The sequence below is a fragment of the Python bivittatus genome, unplaced genomic scaffold, assembly GCF_059951505.1.
Source record: "Python bivittatus isolate LINGU-HERP-01145 unplaced genomic scaffold, Pbiv_v1 ctg000690_np1212, whole genome shotgun sequence".
NCBI classification, from domain to species: Eukaryota; Metazoa; Chordata; class Lepidosauria; order Squamata; family Pythonidae; genus Python; species Python bivittatus.
Window position 1 is genome coordinate 5,893,879 of NW_028277096.1, and position 19,982 is coordinate 5,913,860.

At 42.5% G+C, this 19,982-nt stretch overlaps 2 protein-coding genes across 3 annotated transcripts; one reads left to right on the plus strand and one right to left on the minus strand.

Moving 5' to 3' along the window:
- The first annotated feature begins 432 nt into the window (after positions 1-432).
- On the plus strand, positions 433-9,499 carry LOC112540897 (lysophosphatidic acid receptor 6-like). The gene is made up of 2 exons (XM_025168053.2): positions 433-696; positions 7,081-9,499. Exon 2 carries the CDS (start codon positions 7,170-7,172, stop codon positions 8,139-8,141), a length of 972 nt encoding a protein of 323 aa, XP_025023821.1. The 5' UTR covers positions 433-696; positions 7,081-7,169; the 3' UTR covers positions 8,142-9,499.
- A 1,124-nt stretch (positions 9,500-10,623) lies between these two features.
- Positions 10,624-18,662, minus strand: LOC103067054 (uncharacterized). Of its 2 annotated transcripts, none has more exons than XM_015888503.3 (6): positions 18,093-18,662; positions 15,125-15,352; positions 14,792-14,930; positions 14,187-14,329; positions 13,804-13,856; positions 10,624-11,988 (listed from the first exon to the last, which is right to left on the minus strand). In XM_015888503.3, the coding sequence occupies exons 2-6, from the start codon at positions 15,337-15,339 to the stop codon at positions 11,201-11,203; spliced, it is 1,338 nt and encodes a 445-aa protein (XP_015743989.1). In that variant the 5' UTR covers positions 15,340-15,352; positions 18,093-18,662; the 3' UTR covers positions 10,624-11,200. The 2 variants fall into 2 exon arrangements, with proteins under 2 accessions (XP_015743989.1, XP_007420941.1); XM_007420879.4 differs by having other exon boundaries at positions 18,196-18,661.
- Positions 18,663-19,982: the final 1,320 nt, after the last annotated feature.

A 19,982-nucleotide genomic window follows, 5' to 3' on the forward strand; every position in this document is an offset into this window, starting at 1 on the left:
GTTAATTTTCATCTTGGTTAATATGTGATGCATGGGTGATGAAATTTTGTCAAAATGACTCAAATGTATCATAATGTCACAATGCAAGTTCTACCCCTTGTATATTTACATATGATGTCACAACACATATAAAAGAGGCACAGTATGTGTCACACATGTTGTGGAATCCCCATATGCCCACATGTCAGGCTTAGTGTGTTATAACTGGTGGTTATAACAGTTATGGTTATATGGTTAACAGTTATTAACCATAACTGGGTTAATTTAGTAACCAAGTTATGCAAATTCGGCCACTGAATATTTGAAGATAGATTCCTGCCCAGGATCAGGGTTTGTAGCTCTACTAGAGGCTTGTGTGACTCTTAAAGATTCCCCTTCCTATTAACAGAATGGTTCTAACTTTATGCCTTGCAGAGTTTTACACTCCTGGAGATCTTTTGCCTTCCCCTACCAGTGAATAGTTTAGAGAAAATATTTTGAAATGCAACTCAGCTTGCACCATGGCATCTGCACAAGTGCTGAAATGACTTCTGAGAATGTGGTTTCTACCATAGGAGGTGGGGTATGGGTTTTTTTTTTCTGCTTAACATTACGAACAGCAGGAAGGAAGATGATTTTGCTGAAGACATACAAGCAGGTGATCTCTTCAAGCAGCTCCTAATTCCTATGACCAGTCATTCCGGAATGTGAACATCTGTGAGTAAGTTCTTTGGAAAGCGAGCAGGAGGTAGATCTTCTGAACAGGAGAATACCTAAAGGAGAGGTTGCTGATTTGAAAACCCGTAGACTAATTTCCCATCCTGACCTATATAGTCACTCTCTGTTAAGTAGACAGAAACAGATATCTTGGATTGTTATGATTATTCTTAAATGATTCTTTTTCTCCATTCCTTCACATAGGTGCAGCATCATAAGTTTTTCAAGTTGGAACAGAATGAGATGAAATATTCAGTAATAGCAGTCCAAATGGTGCAGATTATCTATTATAAATTTCACACAGATTACCTTGAGGGGTTCTATGCAAAGAAAAGTAGTGGCTGTAAAAAATAAGGATGCCTCTTCCTGAATGTGGGGGAGCATTTTGCCAGGGCATGAGAAATTAGCTCTTTGTCCCAGAATAAATCGGTGTTAAGCCAGTTAATATGGCTCCCAAAACAGGGTTACAGAACTGCTCAGAATGAAAGACTAAGACTGGGAAACTTTGGAGGGTCTAGTTCAGAACTGACTAGGTGTGTTTGTCCAATGCTCTAGGCTAAAATGGGATTGAGGAGTTTGTGATATAGCGTTGCTGTTTGAATCCAGCCATTGTCTTAGAATGTTGTGCAAATCAGGTCATCACATTAAGCCATAACAGCATGTTACATGCTAGTATGTAATTGTATTGCAGAAATTGTATTCTGCTATTCATTGTGATGTGTGAATATATTATACTAGAGATTTCTGACTCATAGGCACCATTGGAGTTAGAGGAAGATCTACTCAGAATTATCTTGCTGTCCCCTAGAGTTCGAGCTTCGATTGAATCAGTATATAGCTGAATAGGGAAAGGAACTATGACTCAATCTTGAAACTCTTGAAAGTTAGCGAAGGATTTTCCAGTGCTCCTTCATGAACTTGAGTTCAGTTATTTTTTTCATCTCTTCCATCCAAACCTAAAGTAGTTCTGGAAGAACCACTTCCTTAGAGCAACTAATAGTGGTTAAGTGACATGTCAGCCTTTGGCTAAACCCAGAAATAAAGCAATCCTGACTTATAAAAAATGTCTAGCACAGCTGGGAAAGATGCAAGTAAGAGTAACTATAATATTCTGATATTTTTAGTTCCAAGAAAGATTAAATCTTCCAATTTGAAGATAAGGGAAAGTTGGGATATGATATAAAATTATGCATGGCACAGAAAAGATGGAGACAGGCTTTTCTCTTTTTCGGATTGTAATAGCTCTAATGGTGTTTAGTGTGGGGAAAAAATTAAGTCACTGGGCGTCAGGTGGCATATACATTTAAATGATGATGATGATGATGATGATGATGATGATGATGATGATGTTGCTTTAAGACATAGCCGCAGGATGTTGGGAGCTGCAGGCTGGGAGCTACTACGGGCTGCTTAAAAGAGTACTAGTTTGACTGGATTTAGGGAAAACTCATTCTGTTTCTTTCTGTATGGCTTGCCCCAGGTCAGTTCAGTCATTCTCTGTGTTGCTAACAATAAATGTTCACAAATTGGCGCTTTTCTGCAATCGCATGTGCGCACTTTTCAACAGCTACCTAGTGATCTTCTTAGGCAAAAGCTTTAAGACAAAAAATCTCTCTTTCTTGCCTAGCGCATTGTTACCTCCGATTGAATTCCTGATTCCCCCTAACCTAGATTATTTTAAAAGGGGATGAACCTTTCCAAAGAAGAAAGCGGGGGTGTCTGTCAGGGCTGGGGGAGCCACAAAAATCCAGTGGCAGCTGCAACTGGGTGATTGCACTTATTTGCGTGTCTCAGAAAGGAAGAGGTTTCAGCTATGTGGTCATAACTGCTCTCTTGATATTTTTGAACCCCACCCTTCCCCTACTGATGCCCTTAGAAGAAGTGACACTTGCTTTCAGAGGCTAATAATATAAGTAAAGCAGCACTACAGATTCATTTATTTAGTACATTTATATCTTGCTATTTAGCAGGGCAAATAGAAAAAAAGATTTTAAACAAGATAAAATGCACATAAAATGCAGCGGGACAACACATTGAAAGGAAGAATCCAGCTATCCAGCCATATGTATCAATCATACTATTCCCTTTTGGTGTAAGCATTGTTATATAGAGCAGGGTTCCTCAACCTTAGCAACTTTAAGATGGGTGGACTTCAACTCCCAGAATTCCTCAAGCAGAATGGCTGGCTGGGGAATTCTGGGAGTTGAAGTCTACCCATCTTAAAGTTGCTGAGGTTGAGGAACCCTGATATAGAGGACAGAAAAGAAGTAAGAAATAGTAAGTGAAAGAAATTAAAAGCGTGAAATAGGGAAAAAAAGAAACCATAGCTAAAACTAGTTTACCTTTCACTGTATCATTTACCAACCTTTCTTGCTTCCCCTGTGTCCATACGTTGCTTCATGCTATGTCTTTTGCTCTTTAAAGTGGCCTCTTGTTCAAGGTCTCATCTGCTCCATCTCACCACAATTGTCTTGGTCTTTTTTCTTCCTCTCGACTCCATTTATTTATTATTTTGCAATTCAACCCTCATGTCTTTTTTCTATAAGACCAAATCACCTCGGCCAACTTCTTTGTTTCTTCTTCTTTTTTGCCTTAATTCAGTGTTTTTCAACCTTGGCAACTTTAAGATGTGTGGACTTCAGCTCCCAGAATTCCCCAGCCAGTAGTTGAAGTCCACACATCTTAAAGTTGCCAAGGTTGAAAAACACTGAATTAATTTATTTAATAGAACAGAACAAAGTAAAAAAATGGCAAAAGAAAAAAAAGGGGAGGGAAGCAATAAAACAGAAAAAATTTACATAGATAAGGGTTTTTCATATGTGTGTGCATAAAAATTTATACAACATTTTCAATAAAGGATGAAAATATTTTGCTGTAATCATCTAGACATGATTCACATTCATAAGCGATTCATTCATAAGTCATAAATAGCATAAATTCTTCAATGTACTGAGTAACTGAGGCCCAACATATTTTTTTCCCAATGTTGAAGGATTAGTCTCTTAGCTAATAGTAAGAATACTCCATACTCTTAAGGTATGGAGCATTCATTTCTTCTGTCCAGCCATCATTTCCCATGTAATAGGTTTGTAGTTCAAAGATCATGGACATCTGAAAATGTTAAATGCTGTCTCAAAGTCAAATTAATATATATAATTACTTCTTTCCAGAACATAATACCTTTAGGGCATCACAACTTTACATGAGTTATTCTCACTGAATCTGCAACAACATGAAGTTTTACTCATTCCTTTGCTATACCAACACAATGAGGTCCAATAAATCTGAATTTGTGTTGTTATTGTTGTCGATGAAGCTGTAATCTATGACCTAGTTACATTTTTGATATTAATGTTAAAACAGTTTCCTGTGGTCCCACAACAGAATGAAGATCTTCAATTCCTAATTCCATTTGAGCTTTAAAATATGCATCTTATATTGATTTATCAAGAACAGGTATTTATAAAGAATAATTATGGGCTTTTTTTTTCTTGTACTGTGTTGTGATCAGCCTACTTCTTTCATTCCGGTTAGTCGCATTCATTCAGCACTTATACATTCATAGGGTGCCTAACCAATGGTTAGGCCTAAATATGCACTGTGACATCACAATCCAGGCTCTGCCATTTTGTGCTTATGTTACAATGTTGCACAAATGTAATAAGGGCTCCAACTTGCATCACATTGTCACAATATGTGTTTTGTCAGTTGCCCCCTTGTGCAGAAGCCCATGAATAGATTGATGCTTAAACCATGTAAATGAAGTATTTTTCTAAGCAAATACTTCTCATCCACCTTTCTCATTCATTCTTTCATCTCCAAACAGCCCGATCACTTTTTCTATACTTTCTTTTGTTTCCATCCATCCATTCATATCACCAAGCTTAATAATTTTTCCCCTGAATCACATTCATTAAAAACATTGCAAGATCTACCCCACCCCTCCCAGTAATCTCTGGTGTTATTGTCATTACCCGGAGACGAATTTGCAACTATGGATTTCTACTTTCATATGCACTTATAATAATCTAGATGACACCAATTCATACTATCTGATAAACATTCTAGCCCTTTAATTCATAATGAAACCTACAGCTTTACTTCCCTGCATGTTTTCATCTCCATTCCACAAAATCTGATCTATACTTTCTCAGTTATAGTTGTAGCACATGCAGTATTCCACAGTCATAGCAAGGACGATGGCTATTAATTTTGGCATATTTTGGGCAGTATGCCTCAAGTGCAACCATAGCACAGAACATAGGCATCTTTTACAAACCACAATGACAACAAAATGATGATGTGTTTCTTAACATCATAACACAAATGATGCAATGATATACTGTATCACAACACCTAATGCAGGTATGTCATGACACCCGTGCCAGTATTTGCCGGTGCCACCTCTGTTTTACCACAAGCATGTTCACACTATACAAAGTTAGGAGCACTAATCTAGCGACTATCTTACAGGTCAATATTTTGTTGCCTGCATCCAACCAACTGGAAGGTATAATGCAATGTTTCATTGCATTAAATTATGGGGCAGAGAAAATTGCTTTATATTAGTGCAGTCTATCTGTCTATCTACCTAATGTTGTCTAGTTGAACTGGCAGTGGTTCTCTAGGAATTCAGCCGGAGAAAGGCCTTATCATTTACTGCTTGTTCTTTTAATTAGACATTTTGTGGACTGAATTCAGTGCCTTCTCCTTAAAAAAGGGTTCTGCTACTGAGTTATTATTTTTTTCTCTAAAAAGACATGACAATGTTTAGATTGGATATATTAGGACTTAAAAGAGGCATTATTTATTTTAAAGTAAATAACATGGATGTGGACTAAAGCTGCACAGACAGGGTTAAGAGGCCTGCAAGACTTAAAGGTGATAGACTTGGCTTAGCAGTCAGCAATTAGAAGCCCCTTCTCTAGGGTTTCAGCCCTAGGCTTACCAGGCAACCAGAAAAGGGTTTTGAAATAGAATTAGCACATGGTGAACCAAGAAGACTAAAAACCTCTTCATATTCAGTTCTTCAGTTTTACTTAACCGTATGCTGGCAGACCCTTTCTAAAAACAGGAATAGTAAACTGTTTTGATTTGAGACGTTTCTTACATCTGAAAAGCAGTCACATATGATCCCACTGTCCCATCTCCCACATGTTGTTCAAACCTAAAATGGCCATAAACCTTGTTCACTGTAAACTGAATGTTGTGACTTACAACAATGTACAGCATCTGGGGTGGTAACATAGCACTTACAAATCAAACCAATTTACCAACCAGTTTCTAGCTGAGCATATCAAGAAAAAACATTTCATGGAAGAACTGAGAAGCCACACACCATTATTTTTTACAATAAAAGGCATGTGACTGCTTTGGCTGCTTTGAAAAGCTACTTGAACTTTTGGATTTTAAAAGTCTTCCTGATTATCTGGAGGATGGGAATAGAGTTCCTATTTTATATCATAAGGAACTAACTAAAGGTCAGGGAGAAAACTCAGGATAGGTGAAACCTCCTTAATTTATTCACCAATTTCAAATATTATGGACTAATTGGATAGCTCTCCTACTTTATGGGGCTGGGGCAGTAAGACCCCATTACCCTATTCTACTGCATCCCTGCAACAAACTTCTTGCCAAATTCTAGATCAGCTAAAGAACTCAAGGGTTTCCGATGCAGCTGCCCATTGAGAAATTCTGGCTGTAATGTGTGAGGTGTCCAGCTCCCTTTGCAAGATCTCAGTCCCCAGATGTAAGTTTTGCTGCTATTATGGGATGGAAACAAAAGCAGCCATTTCCTGGGCCTCTCCCTGCTGTACAGATCAGAGATCATAAATTTAGATTGGCCTCTGACTCTTTGTCAGAACACGAGAATATTTGCTGATTACTACTGGACTGCTTCCTAACCGGGCTTTATTGCTTTAGCTATTAACTTTTTTCTCCTTCCCTCCTTGCTATGTTAAATGCCACCTCTGGCCCACTTCTTCCTCTGCAACATTCTGAAACACTAAGATTTGGTCTATGGATTAGTTGAACTTTGCCTTTAAAGGACCTAATGGCAGTTAGCTAAATTTCCACTGCAGTGACACAGCTTCCTGTCTGACAGGTGAAGTTCAGAGGGAGTCCAAACTCTGTTCAGATTTCAGAAGTAAAGCCTAAAAGTGGGGGATGACTAAGAAAAGCCATTATTTTGGAGGAGGAGTCCCACCTTGAAACTTGAGATAAATTTCTCATGAGCTGCACAAAACTGATTGTCTTTAGCCCCAGTATTGTTACATGGCTTTGTAAAGTGTCACGCACCCAGTATATGAAAAATATCTGATCCCAGCAATTACAAATGTAATACAAGTTGAAAATATATAATGTCTTATTTTTCTCTTAAACTAGGAGGAAGGCGTCACCTGGTTCATGCTAGCCAGGATATATGGCCTTTCAAAAGGACTGTGGAGTGTGGATCTGCTGTTAGGCGCTTAAAGATGAATTCCAGCAGCTGCAGTAACTGTGCAAGGGGACATGATCTGGCCTTTGCCAGTAGCTACTCACTGATCTTTATGATTGGCCTCCCACTGAACTCTGCAGCTCTGTACTTTTTTATCTTTGGAGATGTTGTCCGCTCCATCACCACAATCTACATGAAGAATCTAGTGGTCTGCGATCTTCTGCTGTTGGCATCACTGCCGCTGAGGATATACTACTATGGCTGGCAACCCCAGCTGTCTCAAACCACATGTGAAATGGCAGGGCTGTTGCTCTTGGTTAACATGTATGGCAGCATCTTTCTTCTGATTTCCATCAGTTCAGACCGTTGGATGGCCGTGTGCTTTCCGCTCAGCTCCTGGGCCCAGGCCATACGCCGACGAGCCAAGTACATCTGTGTGAGCATATGGACTTTGAGCATTGGGGGAACCATCCCCACATACTTTGTTGGCAAGAATGCTATGAAAAATAGCACTCAGTGCTTCGATGGACATCCTCAATATATCGCAAATGTTAGTATTTCCAGTGCTATAGTGCTGTGCTATGCCATTGCACTGGTTGTCATGGTAACCTCCTCCTTTGGTCTGCTGCATGTTTTTCACCGGAGCGCAAGTGTTGAGATGGAGCTGATCAATATATCCAAGATCAGGTTTATGGTAGTGATGAATGTGGCCATTTTTCTGGGCTGCTTCTTGCCCTACCATTTGACAGTACTTGGCTATCATGTACCAGGGTTGAACAAAAAGTATTTAGATCAGGTGTACAAATATGTCCTGCTCCTATCCTGTGTGAATGCTGCTCTAGATCCTCTGGCCTATTATTTTATCACTGAGACCTTCCAACATCTAATGCCCCTACAGCCCTTCCTTAGGAGCCGGATTTCACACAGTGACTACATGGAAGGAATAATGCTGTCTGGCCAGCCCTTGAGAGCAGAGCCTCCCCCTGCTTTTGGCATTCCTCCATCTTGAACAAGGAAGAGGCCACTGGATCAGGGCAGCTTTTACCACACAAGCATTTGCCATTTTACATGTGGTCTGGTGTAATTGCATTGCTAAAATAAGAAAGGCATTCATGCCAGTAAAACATTCAGAGTCAGAAACAGGTCTGGGTAGACTGGGGAAGTTTGCTGACTATTTCCTTGGGAAATTACAAACTCCCCAGCTCTAACTGGGGAGTCTACTGGAGTTGGGCGGCCAATAAATGTAAATAAAACCAACGAACTTGGCAGAGCTTCCTAGACCCTTGACTATAACATAACTAGATAAGAATCCTTTATTGCATACTTGAATGAAGCCACTTCAAATAATTGATTGTCCTTAGTGCGTGGTGTTCAGATCTGAAGCAAGAAAAAGTGTACTAAATCTTCACGGGCATCCTTTCTATACCAACTGGCTGATCCTTAAACAACCCTGCCTTTCCCAAGGCTTACACACTAGCAGAAAGGGCTCAGGGAAATATGTGTTTGAGTTAAAGAAGCATTAAGGAGATGGTAATATGGTGTAACATTTTGCCTTAACTCAAATGATCATTTTCTTCCATGCAAGTTTTGGAAAAGGCATGGCTCCTTTAAGGAGCAGCCAACAGATGAAAAGTGAGTGCCCTTGCCAAATCCAAATATGACAGTACAGTTTCCTTTTAGGTCCAACACAGTTTAAACCCAGCACTACTTTTTCCACTTTTCCATGGTTTAATCGGACACTTTATTTTGCTTTTCTCAGGCTTGGTGCTAGATGACAGATAATTGACATAATGGGCATTGCTGTTCAAGGAAGCTGTAGCTCTCGATGTAATTTTATAGGACATATTTATAAGAGGAGGAGGACTCTGCACATAAAAGGTACAGCCCGTTTTTCTGGCCAGTATCTGAGATACCCACAGACATTCTTGGTTTAGATATCTGATTTGTTTCCCACTATCTGGCTGAATCATAGCTCAGCATCTCTCACAGAGATTTCCAGAGGTTAGTCTTCTGGCACTAATACAATTCCCCAAAAAGAGAACATTTGTAGAGGATAAAGTAAACTGTCTATTCAGCAAATAACTGCCTACCTCTGATGCTTGGAAGATTGACTATGTTACAGATATGGAAGATGAAATTACCAGAAAGACTCTCATTTCAGTTTAAGGCATTGTAAATGGGATTCAGCACCAGTACATGTTTTGACTGAAGTCACTGGAATAATAAAAACCTTAAGCATATATCGATTCTCTTTTATTATACACTTGAGATATGAAGCTGGATGTCAGATTTCGGGGTAAGGTCCGGGGCACACAATGGTTCCAAAATCTTTTTCTAAAAATGAATTGGGGAAGGAGAGAAAGGCTGGAGCTTCTAAATCAGGGATAGACAATCTTTTTGGGCTAAGGGTGAAGTTCTGAGGGCATACAGTGGGCACACTCGAGAGACTTTTCCATGTGCAAAATTGGCTGCTGTAATGGGTATAGTTTGTAAAAACCCCATATACCAAAAGCCAAACGAACACTACAGGGTGCTTTCTAGCATCATAATGGAACCCACTGTTGCCAAAGACCTGCACGAATATGTTCAGGTAAGTCATCAGGCATTGAACTTGACTTGAAGGACAGTTTTTTACACGTCATTATGCATTCATGCATATGCGTGCACAAAGGCAGACATGGAGTGAAGCAGTGATTCCCAATTACGGCCACAGTAGCGCTGGCTGTATGTTTGAATATTCAGAAAGTGGCAGCAACTGGCTGGTCTTGTCTGAGGTGGGAAGTGAAACAGGGCCAGGCCTGGTTAGTACATGGATGGGAGATCACCAGGGAATTCTAGGGCTGTAATTATGCACTGGAAGTTGGAAAACCATCTCAGCAAATGGCAATAGAAAAGCAATTCCATATTTTTACTCAGGAAACTATATAGGCACCAGGGCTTGAGCTTAACACAAAAGAGACTTGACTTCTTTTAATATGGTCACTGATGTTCTTTCCCTTTTCTCCATACAGGGCAAACAAAACTGCACATATGAGCAAAAAGGAGTTTTGCAGAAGCTCAGACAATGTTTGTATTTGTACAGTGGCTTAATCAGCTCTGTTAAAGACCTTGAGGCTACATTTGCACAACATTGCTAAGTTTGGCTACTGTGAAACCATTAATTTTTCATGGTATGGAAACCCAGCCCATGTGGTTAGTTTATAGTTTAGTGTATGATGCAAATCCAGAAAAGAGTCAGTTCAGTAACCAGGAACTTGTGTGAACCTAGCCTGAATAAGTTTTTCTCCTTTCCCTTAAAACAGTGTTGTCCAAACTTGGCCACTTTAAGATGAGTGGACTTCAACTCCCAGAATTCTCCAGCCAGCAATTCTGGGAGTTGAAGTCCACTCATCTTAAAGTGGCCAAGTTTGGACAACACTGCCTTAAAAGTATTCTGTAATTACTCTAAGGTGTTTTGAAACAGGTTAAAATAATGAATGCATTCACTCCAGCCAGATCACAGCTTTGCTTTATTATTCTCTGTCCCCTCAGTGTGACATTACCTGAAGCAGTTTCTAGTTTCCACAGTAAAAGCACTGCTATGTGAGTATTTCCATTCATATCTTTCAAAGATATATTTAGTGCAAATAGAAGAAAATAGGCTGGTATCAAACACTAGCTGTGTTTGGCCTCTTCCCTCCTATGCCTCCCCTCTCTGTGTTGAACCAAAGGAAAATGAGATTACAGACTGGAGCTTACTGATTTTCCTCTTTTTCTCATTAGAACTAGGTTCTCTGTTCCAGATTATTTCATGGTGGGCAGAGATTTGCTGGACTGTGACAAGCAGTGTAGATCAGGGTTCCTCAACCTTGGTGACTTGAAGATGTATGGACCAACGCCCAGAATTCCCCAGCCAGCATATACATTAAGCTCTTGCTTCTATCTCAATAATGCCATGGGGGAACTTGGTTCTTCCTCTGTCTCATCTGGTAGTTCCTGGCCCAACTCCCCCTCTGACTGGAGTTGGGACTTAGAAAGAAAGCCACACAGAGGGAGAGAGAAGAATGCCATGCTGGGGTCTAAGCGTCCTCATTTTGCATCTCCAATCTTTATGCAGTTCCCACCACAATCCTGCACCAACTCCCAAGCACTAGGACCCAACAGCCGATAGTTTCTGCTACGATAGGTGCTCACATTGTAGAGACGGCTGGTACGGGTATCTTCATAAATTTGTTGGACAACAGGTGGCACAGGTGGGAATCCAGCAAGCTGAGCTAGGTTGTCCATATAGCTCCACTGTTGGATCCTCACCTTCAGGAAGTACCGGGCCAATCCTCCATTCTTCAAATGTTGTTGCAGCTGTCTTTCGACCTCAGACTCCATGTCAGCCACAGAAGGGAGGGGACAGCGCCCACTTAGCACAGCCAGTGCAAACAGCACCTGGCAGTGGAAGTGTGGGAAAGGACAAATCTGCTGACAAAGGCCAATCAAGAACAGCGAAGGGTGGCGGGGGGGCACTAAATACTGGTACAGGGGGCCCACCCCATAATCTGTCTCTTGTAAGCCCAACTGGGCCAAGTCCAAGAAGGGGAAGCTGTATTTGTAGCCTGTACAGAGAATCAAGACATCAGCTGGCATCTTGGAGCCATCTGTGAACACCACTGTCTTTTGTCCCACTTTCAGAAGTGGGGGCAGCTGTATCACATTCTTGGGCAGCCCACACACAGGTTGGCCTTTATGGCTGAGCACTACTTGAGCAGCTACAGGGGAGAGTTGCAAGGCCAAGTCAACTCCTGATGGACCAGCACCCACCAGCACCACAGACTGATTGGCAAATGGCTCTGGGCAGCGGTAGGAGTGGCTGTGTAGAAGACGGCCTGGGGAGAGAGGAAAAAAAATGTTGGCGAGAGGGAGGGCAAGTAATAGCTTCCACCTCACCCCAGGCATTCCTGGATAGGGTACAACACATATCCATCATATATGCCTATTGCTCTGTCTCCTTGTAATGGTATGTGGGAATGACCCTGGGAAACAGGAGGAAGAGCCACAGACTAGACAACTGTCATGCAAAAGGTGTCTCAGCCCACAGAAGGAAAAGGGGCATGGGAAGCATCTCAGAAGGGACCCTCCCTAGTTTTCTGGAAAGTAAAAGCAAAGGAGGGGAGAGGGGCTTTCAGACTTCTGAAGCATAGTAAGATTCTATTACTGCAACTTTACAATAAAGGTAGCGTTAGTACTTGTGCTTCTTGTCTGGACTTCTCTGAAAGGCTGACACTCCTCTACTTTCCTCTTGCCAAGACCTCTTTGCCCATTTGTCATACCTGCTGGTGCCAGGCACCAGGTAGTGGTGAAGGTGACTTTGCTCATTTGATCTCTCCAGGACAGGAGGGCAGAAACTGGAAAACTGGAAACCAACATTGCTGCAATCCCCCAAAATACAGAGGGTCTGATTGCGTTCACAAGACATGCTTAACTTGTACTGAATTAACCCTTTCTCTGGGTCTCCCCAATACATTGGAACTATAAAGTCACCAAATAAGCTGGGTTTGCACACAATGCCAAGCCACATAAGCCTAACTAAGGTTAGCAGTAATTAAACCTTGGATTTGACTCAGCTGGGCATATGAGATATAGATTATGGGTTGTGCCATAGTATTTGCTACATCTTTGCCTGACCTTGTTAAATGTGTTGTATCAATGCAGCCCCCAAATTCCTTTCTAACTTCTTCCCCTTCTTATGACATCCTACAGATGCTTGAGCACTCTGACTCAATGGGAACTGTCTTCTCTTGGAGTATTCCTCCTGGCCTATTCCCAGAAACAAAAATAGGGTCTGTGTGCTTTCTCTGGAGCATTGTCTTCCATTTTTGGAAGCTAAATGGCCTTCATTTAATGAAGTTACCTCCTCTTTGTTCTTGTTTTTGGAGTCCAGGCCTGGTAAAATGCCTGCAGTGCTTCCAGGAGGCACTGGGATACAAGAGGAGTGATTTAGCAAAGGGGTATTGCTTGCTCTTAAAATTTAAGGGGAAGGAGATAGTTTGTTTCTTGACTTACTCTTTTATAAATGAGCTATTCAACCATGTAACAACTCTGGGCCCTGAAGCAGAAACTTTGCATTCTCTCCATTCCCTCAGACAGAGCAGATTATGGTAACAATTTATAAAACAGTATTATGTAGTATTATAGGCATGCAGTAAAAAGTTTAAAACGATGCACAAAAGTTACCGGTAAGTAACTAGGTGTCAAAGTAAGTAATAAGGGTGTTGTTTTTTAAAACGGTTGTCTCATGTAACTCTGCACTGCAACAAACAACAGCCAAACTGATCAGAAAAAAGAAAATCCATATTCAAAGCATGAACGTGCAAGGCAGAACTAAGTTCATGGAATTGGCTGCTTACGACGTAAGGGCGGCCACTGGCTTTACATAAGATCAGGCACATCCATGACAGATATATTCATTACTGACTATTAGGCACTGGGCTGTGCTAGTAGCAAGTTAAGTAGTAGTACTTACTTAACTTGTAAGTAAGTAAGTAAGTAAGTGAATAGTTTATTGAATAAGTCTCCAGACTATTTCAAGTATTGGTTGGACAATGGAGAAAGTAAGATGCTGGACCTGATGATTTTAGCCTCATCCAGCCAAGGGTGATCCACCCTTGTCTTTTAAAGAGTAAGGAAGATTTAAAGCTTACCTTGGAAAGTGTCCAGTCCAGGAATGGGAGGTATAAACGGGACGGTGTAATGGCTGCAGAAACAAGGCTATTAGGATGGAGGTTGGAGAACAGGGACATGCCAAGCATCAGAGCCTCTTCCCCTTTTCTTATTTGATTCACAAAAGCATCAAGCAACTTGCCTAGTCTTCCATTCATTCTAACATGATTTGGCAGGAATCACTGGGAGGACGGTCATTTACACCCTCCAATCTCACTTTCTTTGAACCTTGACCATCCTCGTAAGGCAAAAACAGCAGCAGCAAAAACTTCACATGCTAAACTTGGAAACAATTAATGTATTGCTCCTTCTCTTCTTATCAAAACTGCTAGCTCTGCCCCATCCCAGGTCAACTAGGACTCACCCGGTGCAGACCATGATGGCATCAAAGTGCTCCGTGACTTGCTGGATTGACTCTGGGTGCTGCAGTGTAGCTGTGACAAACCAGCCACCTAGGCTGCCCTCATCCCTCTGGATAGGCCTGATGTCCTCCACTTGCCATTGGAACTTGTGGAGAAAAAGGGAAGAGAACAGGTGAGTTCCAGGAACCAACTAGTTCTAAATCTGTGAGGCTGACTATGATTATTCTGCAGGAAAATTAATTGGTATAGTGGTTAAGGTGCTGGGCTAGAGACCAGGAGACTGTGAGTTCTAGGCCTCCCTTAGACACGAAAGCCGGCTGGGTGACTTTGGGCCATTTACTCTCTCAGAGCCCACCTCAAAGAGTTGTTGTGGGGAAAATAGGAAGCAGGAGTATTACATATGTTTGCTGCCTTGAGTTGACCATACCTATCCATCCATCCATCCATCCAAAATATATTAATAATAATATGCACAGATGCAGCCTTTACGTTGTAAGACCTAGACACAAGCCTTGGCATCTTATTGTGCTCCCCCCTCCCCCTCAAGGATGAATGTGCCTCTATTTGACCTGCCACTCCCTGCTTCTAAGAGCCCATCATCTCTCACCCTGATATGGTCACAGACGCCAAACTGCTCTGCATAGCTATCCAGGTAGGCCAGAACTTCCAAGTGGTGCAGGAATGAAGGCAGCGATGGGTCAAAGGGGAAATCTGGAAAGGCCATCGCTTCCTTGGGCAGGTTGGTCCTAGGAGCAGAAGCAGCATAAAACACCCTTTCTGCACTGCACTGCCCTTCACTCCCCTGCCCAAATTCCTTCCTTTTTGCATTTAAAGAACAGCTGCCTGAGGCCTCTTCCTAGCCTGAGAAGAACCCTGCCTGGCATGCTGGGAGAGACTGGCATGCAAGAGCCCATCCAGAAGCACAGAGAGACTGCCACACCTAAGGTCACGGTACATGCTGGAGTGGATGGTCCTTCCCATGGCATCTTCTTTCTCATTCTTCTCTGTGTAAACCCAGGTGCCTCCCAAGCGGTCCGAGGCCTCAAACACCACTGGTGGAGCAAAAGTCTCAGGAGAGGCAAGGATGTGCCGGGCAGCACACAGTCCTGCAGCTCCTGCCCCAATTACCGCCACACGCAGCTTTGTTGATGCCATTTTGCAGAAGGGCCTGGCAGGGAACAAGGAGGAGATACACACAATGAGCATTGCAAATGAGCACTGCAGTGGTGCTGTTTCAAGAAGCCTGAGCAGACAGATATCCCTGGGGCTCCAGGGGACAACACAGAACAGTCACCACACCCAAAGTCCATAAGATCATAATTGGAATAACCGGTTGTGGCAACACTTGGGGCTTTATAGAACATTTTGTTACAGGCTGAGGGGAGGGGAGAAGTAAACAGATGGGACATTTGTGAGTGTAGAACAGAAAGAGGTCATATTCCTAGAAAGAGACAAGATCCCAAATCATGGAGCCTCAGGCACAGCTATGCTCCTTTTGCCGAGCCAACAACCATCTTGCATTATCTGAACATACGATATATGGGGTCCAGAAGTCTGCTTGGTTGCATTTAACTGGAAATGTGAGATTAACAAACTCAAAATTCTCTGTCAGGTACAAGTGATCAAAACTAAGAAAAAAGAAAAGTCTGTTTTGTAACAGGCTTTGGGATTTTCTGCAAACAAATAAACAAAGTTAATCTAGACTAGAAGCAGCATGTCTGGGAATGAGTACTGACATTTAATCCCAGGAAGGCACACAAAAAAGCAAGAGTGCCCAGAATCTCTCCAACAGCTCCATCGCTAGGGCCGATGCTAAGCAGATGAACAGAAAAAAGTATGTCAAAAATGCTCCAGAGCTTCACACTTGAAAATATATTTGCTGCATAAGCATAGAGCTTAAACAGTGTCTCCTCCAACAGGTCATTCTGTTTAGGTTGTACGAATAAGAGCTGCATGAAATCCCCTCCACGCAACATTACCACTGCCCTTTGTTCCTTGTTTCTGAAAGAGACAAGCCAACATATTGATGATTAATTGGTTAGCTTGTGGATTAACTGGATATGCCTAGTCATGCTTGCTTTCCTCTTTGACTTTGTTCCTTCCACCAATAAAACTGCAAGAGAAAAACTGGAACAAGACCATAGGACAATACATTGAAAAAAGAAAAAAAGAAGAAAAGGGGAATAAATTATCCTCTGGAAGCAATTTTCAGTTGCAGCGTAAGATTGTAGTACTCCCCTATTCCAAGTATTGATTTTTAGTCTCCTGTAGGCAGGAAGAGAGAAATCAAATACTGTAGGCCCGTATCTCGATATTCCTGGACATAACCAATTCTTTACTGCCTAGGCTGAGCCTAGAGACCCTCATCCACTGAGGTGGCATGGCATTCTCCCACTTGGCTTAACCTTACCTCTCACTCCCTGCTGAAGCAAAGCTTGAGTTACATGCCAGCACGAAGGCTGTCCATATTCAGCTCCTTTTCCCTGTAAGCTTGACCAGGACTCATTGAAGTGACCAGTGCAATAAATAATCTCTGGCTGAGTTTGCACAACACTCTTGATTAGGTCAGTTCAAGACCTTACAGTTGCAATCACGCAACAGGCTAAGCTTGATTAGGGTTAATTTTGATTAGCTGTTATGGTGGCTCAGTCTGTTATGCAAACTCAGTCTATTTGGTTACTTTATGATTCAACACGTAAACTCAGAAAATGAGTTAATTCAGTAGATAAATTAAGCACACTATATAAGCCCAGCTGTGATGACACACGACTGACATTGCCAGTTTGGACTTTGAGAATGCCTGACAATTAGGGCTTCCCTAATCTTAGTTTATCAGCTTCTTCGTGCCTGGAACAGCTCTTCGCAGGCTCAGGACTACTTTCTTTTTAATCAAAGGGGCAAATCGACTGGTTGGGCTGAGAAAGCATACCCTTGGCGTTTGGCAGCTGGAGTCCAGCAGCAATAGCCTCAAAGCGAAGGAGCTTCTTTTTAAGAACAGATGCACAGCTGGGGGGGCACCAGAGTGTTCCCCAGTAACTGGTTCCGAGAGCTCTACAGCCAATGCCTACAACCCCTTCTGAATGATACAGCTCGAGAAACTGCCCATCTGACCAAATTCTAGTCTATGTCAGTGTTTCTCAACCTTGGCAGCTTTAAGATGTGTGGACCTCAACTCCCAGAATTCCCCAGCCAGCCACGAAGTCCACACATCTTAAAGCCACCAAGGCTGAGGAACACTGCTCTATGTGCTGTACGAATTACTTCCTTTGAAAGGTCCCGTGTCCCCAATCTCCCACCAGTCTGATTCTAGGGGAATGAGTGAGTGCCTGTGAAACCTTGTCCTGCTCCAACATCTTGAGTGGGTTCCCACAAACACTTGGCTAAAATGGTTAGCGTGGTTCAGCTTGGTGCATTATGTGATTCACGTCATCACACGAAAACATAATGTAGCTCACTGTTTTGGACAGACCATGTGCAGTGGACACAGCAACTGTGCTTATTAACCCAGGTTTAGGATGCTGTGTGAAGCCAGCCTTGAAGTCAGACACAAGGGACCCTACGCCTGGCTGTGAACTGATCTGAGCTGCTGCCAGCGGTGACAGAACCATTCCTCCCATTTGTGACTCTGCTGCCAGCGGTTCTCCGGCACTCGTCCTTCTAACATGTTGTCAAGGCAGGGAAGGACACCCCAGCAATGGCAGCAGGACAGCGTGGAGGACACCCCAGGAATTAGTGGCCCAGCCGAGCTTTTTGCAAAGTTCCGGGTTTGCTCGCGTCGCAAAGCTTCCCTCGGCCCGCCCATGAGTGTCTCAGGGCTGAGAATGACACTCCGACCGGTGTGGCGGCGAGCTGGGCTAGCATTTGTCCCACCACCTCCCCGACTGATTAATTAGGGTCCTCCTCCTGACCTGGGAACTTTTCGTTGCCTGCAATGGATGGCGCGGCGGGTCCCGCTCTGCTTGCGTGTACGCGCGATTCTTCAGCCGCCGACCCCAAAGCGGAAACACTCACCGCTCGTACTCCGGTCACAGCAGCTCCAATCTCCGTCCGTCCGTCCGTCCGTCCCCGGTCGACGGGGCATAGTCCAACGGGGGCAGACCCTTCGCTTCCCCGTAGCAGAAGGGAGGAGGCGGGGCACGAGCAGCAACTCTCGGCTCCTCCTGGCTGCCTTGGGTCTCTATCCACGCTCTGCCAGGGCGGGAGGGAAAGGGAGCGCGGCCAATTATAGGCCAAGGCCAACGGCAGCGCTGCCCCTCTCCCCGAGGACCACCCTCCGCCCTTTCAAAGCCAGCCCCTTGGCACAGGGAGGTGGAACGGCTGACAGACCGTGAACGCGGCTGAGGATCCCCGGGGTTATCTCCTCCCCCGTCGGCCGCTAGGAAGAAATTGTTTACTGCGGGGGGCAAAGGCATTCTTCTCCCCCCCCGCCGTCCCGCCAATATCCCTGAACTGGAAGGGAAATAGATAATCAGCATCCTCCAGTAAAACCCTGGAATTGGAGGTTTCTAATTAAACCCATTTTCACCAGTGGCACAATTCACTGAATCATAAATTAACCAAACAAGGAGGGTTTGCCTAAGCCCCCCCCTCCCGGCCCAAATTAGCGTCAGGGTTATATTAACCAAACTAAGCTGGGCATTTTTTGCAAATTCAGCTGTTAGGTCGGGGGTGGCAACCTGTGACTATAGGCATGTGCAAGAGAGTTAGCAATTGATGATCCTGGCATCTACATCAATAGCAAACACTGTGTTGCAGGTGCTTGCTTGCATCAGAAATCCTGACAAATGTGTAATTGTGGTATTGGTATGATTGCAACATCACACACATGTCATCATTTTGGCATTGTCACAGTTGGTTAATGGTGCCTTTCTGCAGTTCTTGGAGCCTCCTTTGATTGGGAGTGTTGAAAACTGACATGATAGTTTCCAACCAGTTTTAGTTGGGAAATGCATTTTTGTACAAAGAGTTATTAATTATTTATTAAATAAACCCACACCCCTTCAACTTTTTAAGGGGCTCTCAAAAATGGCTAAATATTGATAAATTATTCACTTTTTCGGTACAATCAGTAAGTCATATAGATTGTTTGGGTGTAACAATACAGCTATTGTATTTTGTTAACTTATATTTAGAGTTAAATATGTTATGGAAACTCAATCTAGTAACACCTTAATTCTTCCTTTTAAAGTGAGTGTGCTACTTTGAATAAATCATGATTCTTTCTTGTCATCTTGACTTTAATTTCCCTGAGTATCATCCTGGGAATATGTTTTAAATTCAACCTGAATGGTTAAACTACAGTACAGAATAATGTTCCTTCTAAATGGTTAAGGGTTATATTCTTTATATAATAAAGACACATTTAATGCTACTAACTACTCAAGCATTAATAATTAAAAGATAGCTGTCTCACATTTATGTTTTGACATTAATATTTGTGTTTAGTTTGGTTTTTTTAATCTGCAAATAAAAATTACTAATTTCAACATACTCCTGAATGTATTACTGCTGTGCTGTTTTAAGAAATAGAAAATAATACTTATTGAACTAATTCTAACCCTAACCCTTGCTTAACAAATGTATTTATTAATAAACACATTCAAAGCATCATTCTTAAAAGCTTCAAAGTGTCAAAAGGGCCAAAGTTCTGCTAGCTTTGAAGGTTTTGATGTGTGACAAACACATTCTGCTTTCTTTATATTTCCTTTACTTTCAGGTAAAACTCACTGTGCTTTGTTTTACTATTCTTCCCACCTTTGCTTTTCAGTAAAATTGGACAGTGTAATGCCCTTTAATTT

Coding starts and splice junctions, on each gene's coding strand:
- LOC103067054 (XM_015888503.3), bottom strand. CDS start 15,339: ATGGCATCAACAAAGCTGCGTGTGGCGGTAATTGGGGCAGGAGCTGCA. Junction 14,330..14,791: donor GCGTCTGTGACCATATCAGG/GTGAGAGATGAT, acceptor TTTCTCCACAAG/TTCCAATGGCAAGTGGAGGA. Junction 13,857..14,186: donor GCCATCATGGTCTGCACCGG/GTGAGTCCTAGT, acceptor TTGTTTCTGCAG/CCATTACACCGTCCCGTTTA.
- LOC112540897 (XM_025168053.2), top strand. CDS start 7,170: ATGAATTCCAGCAGCTGCAGTAACTGTGCAAGGGGACATGATCTGGCC.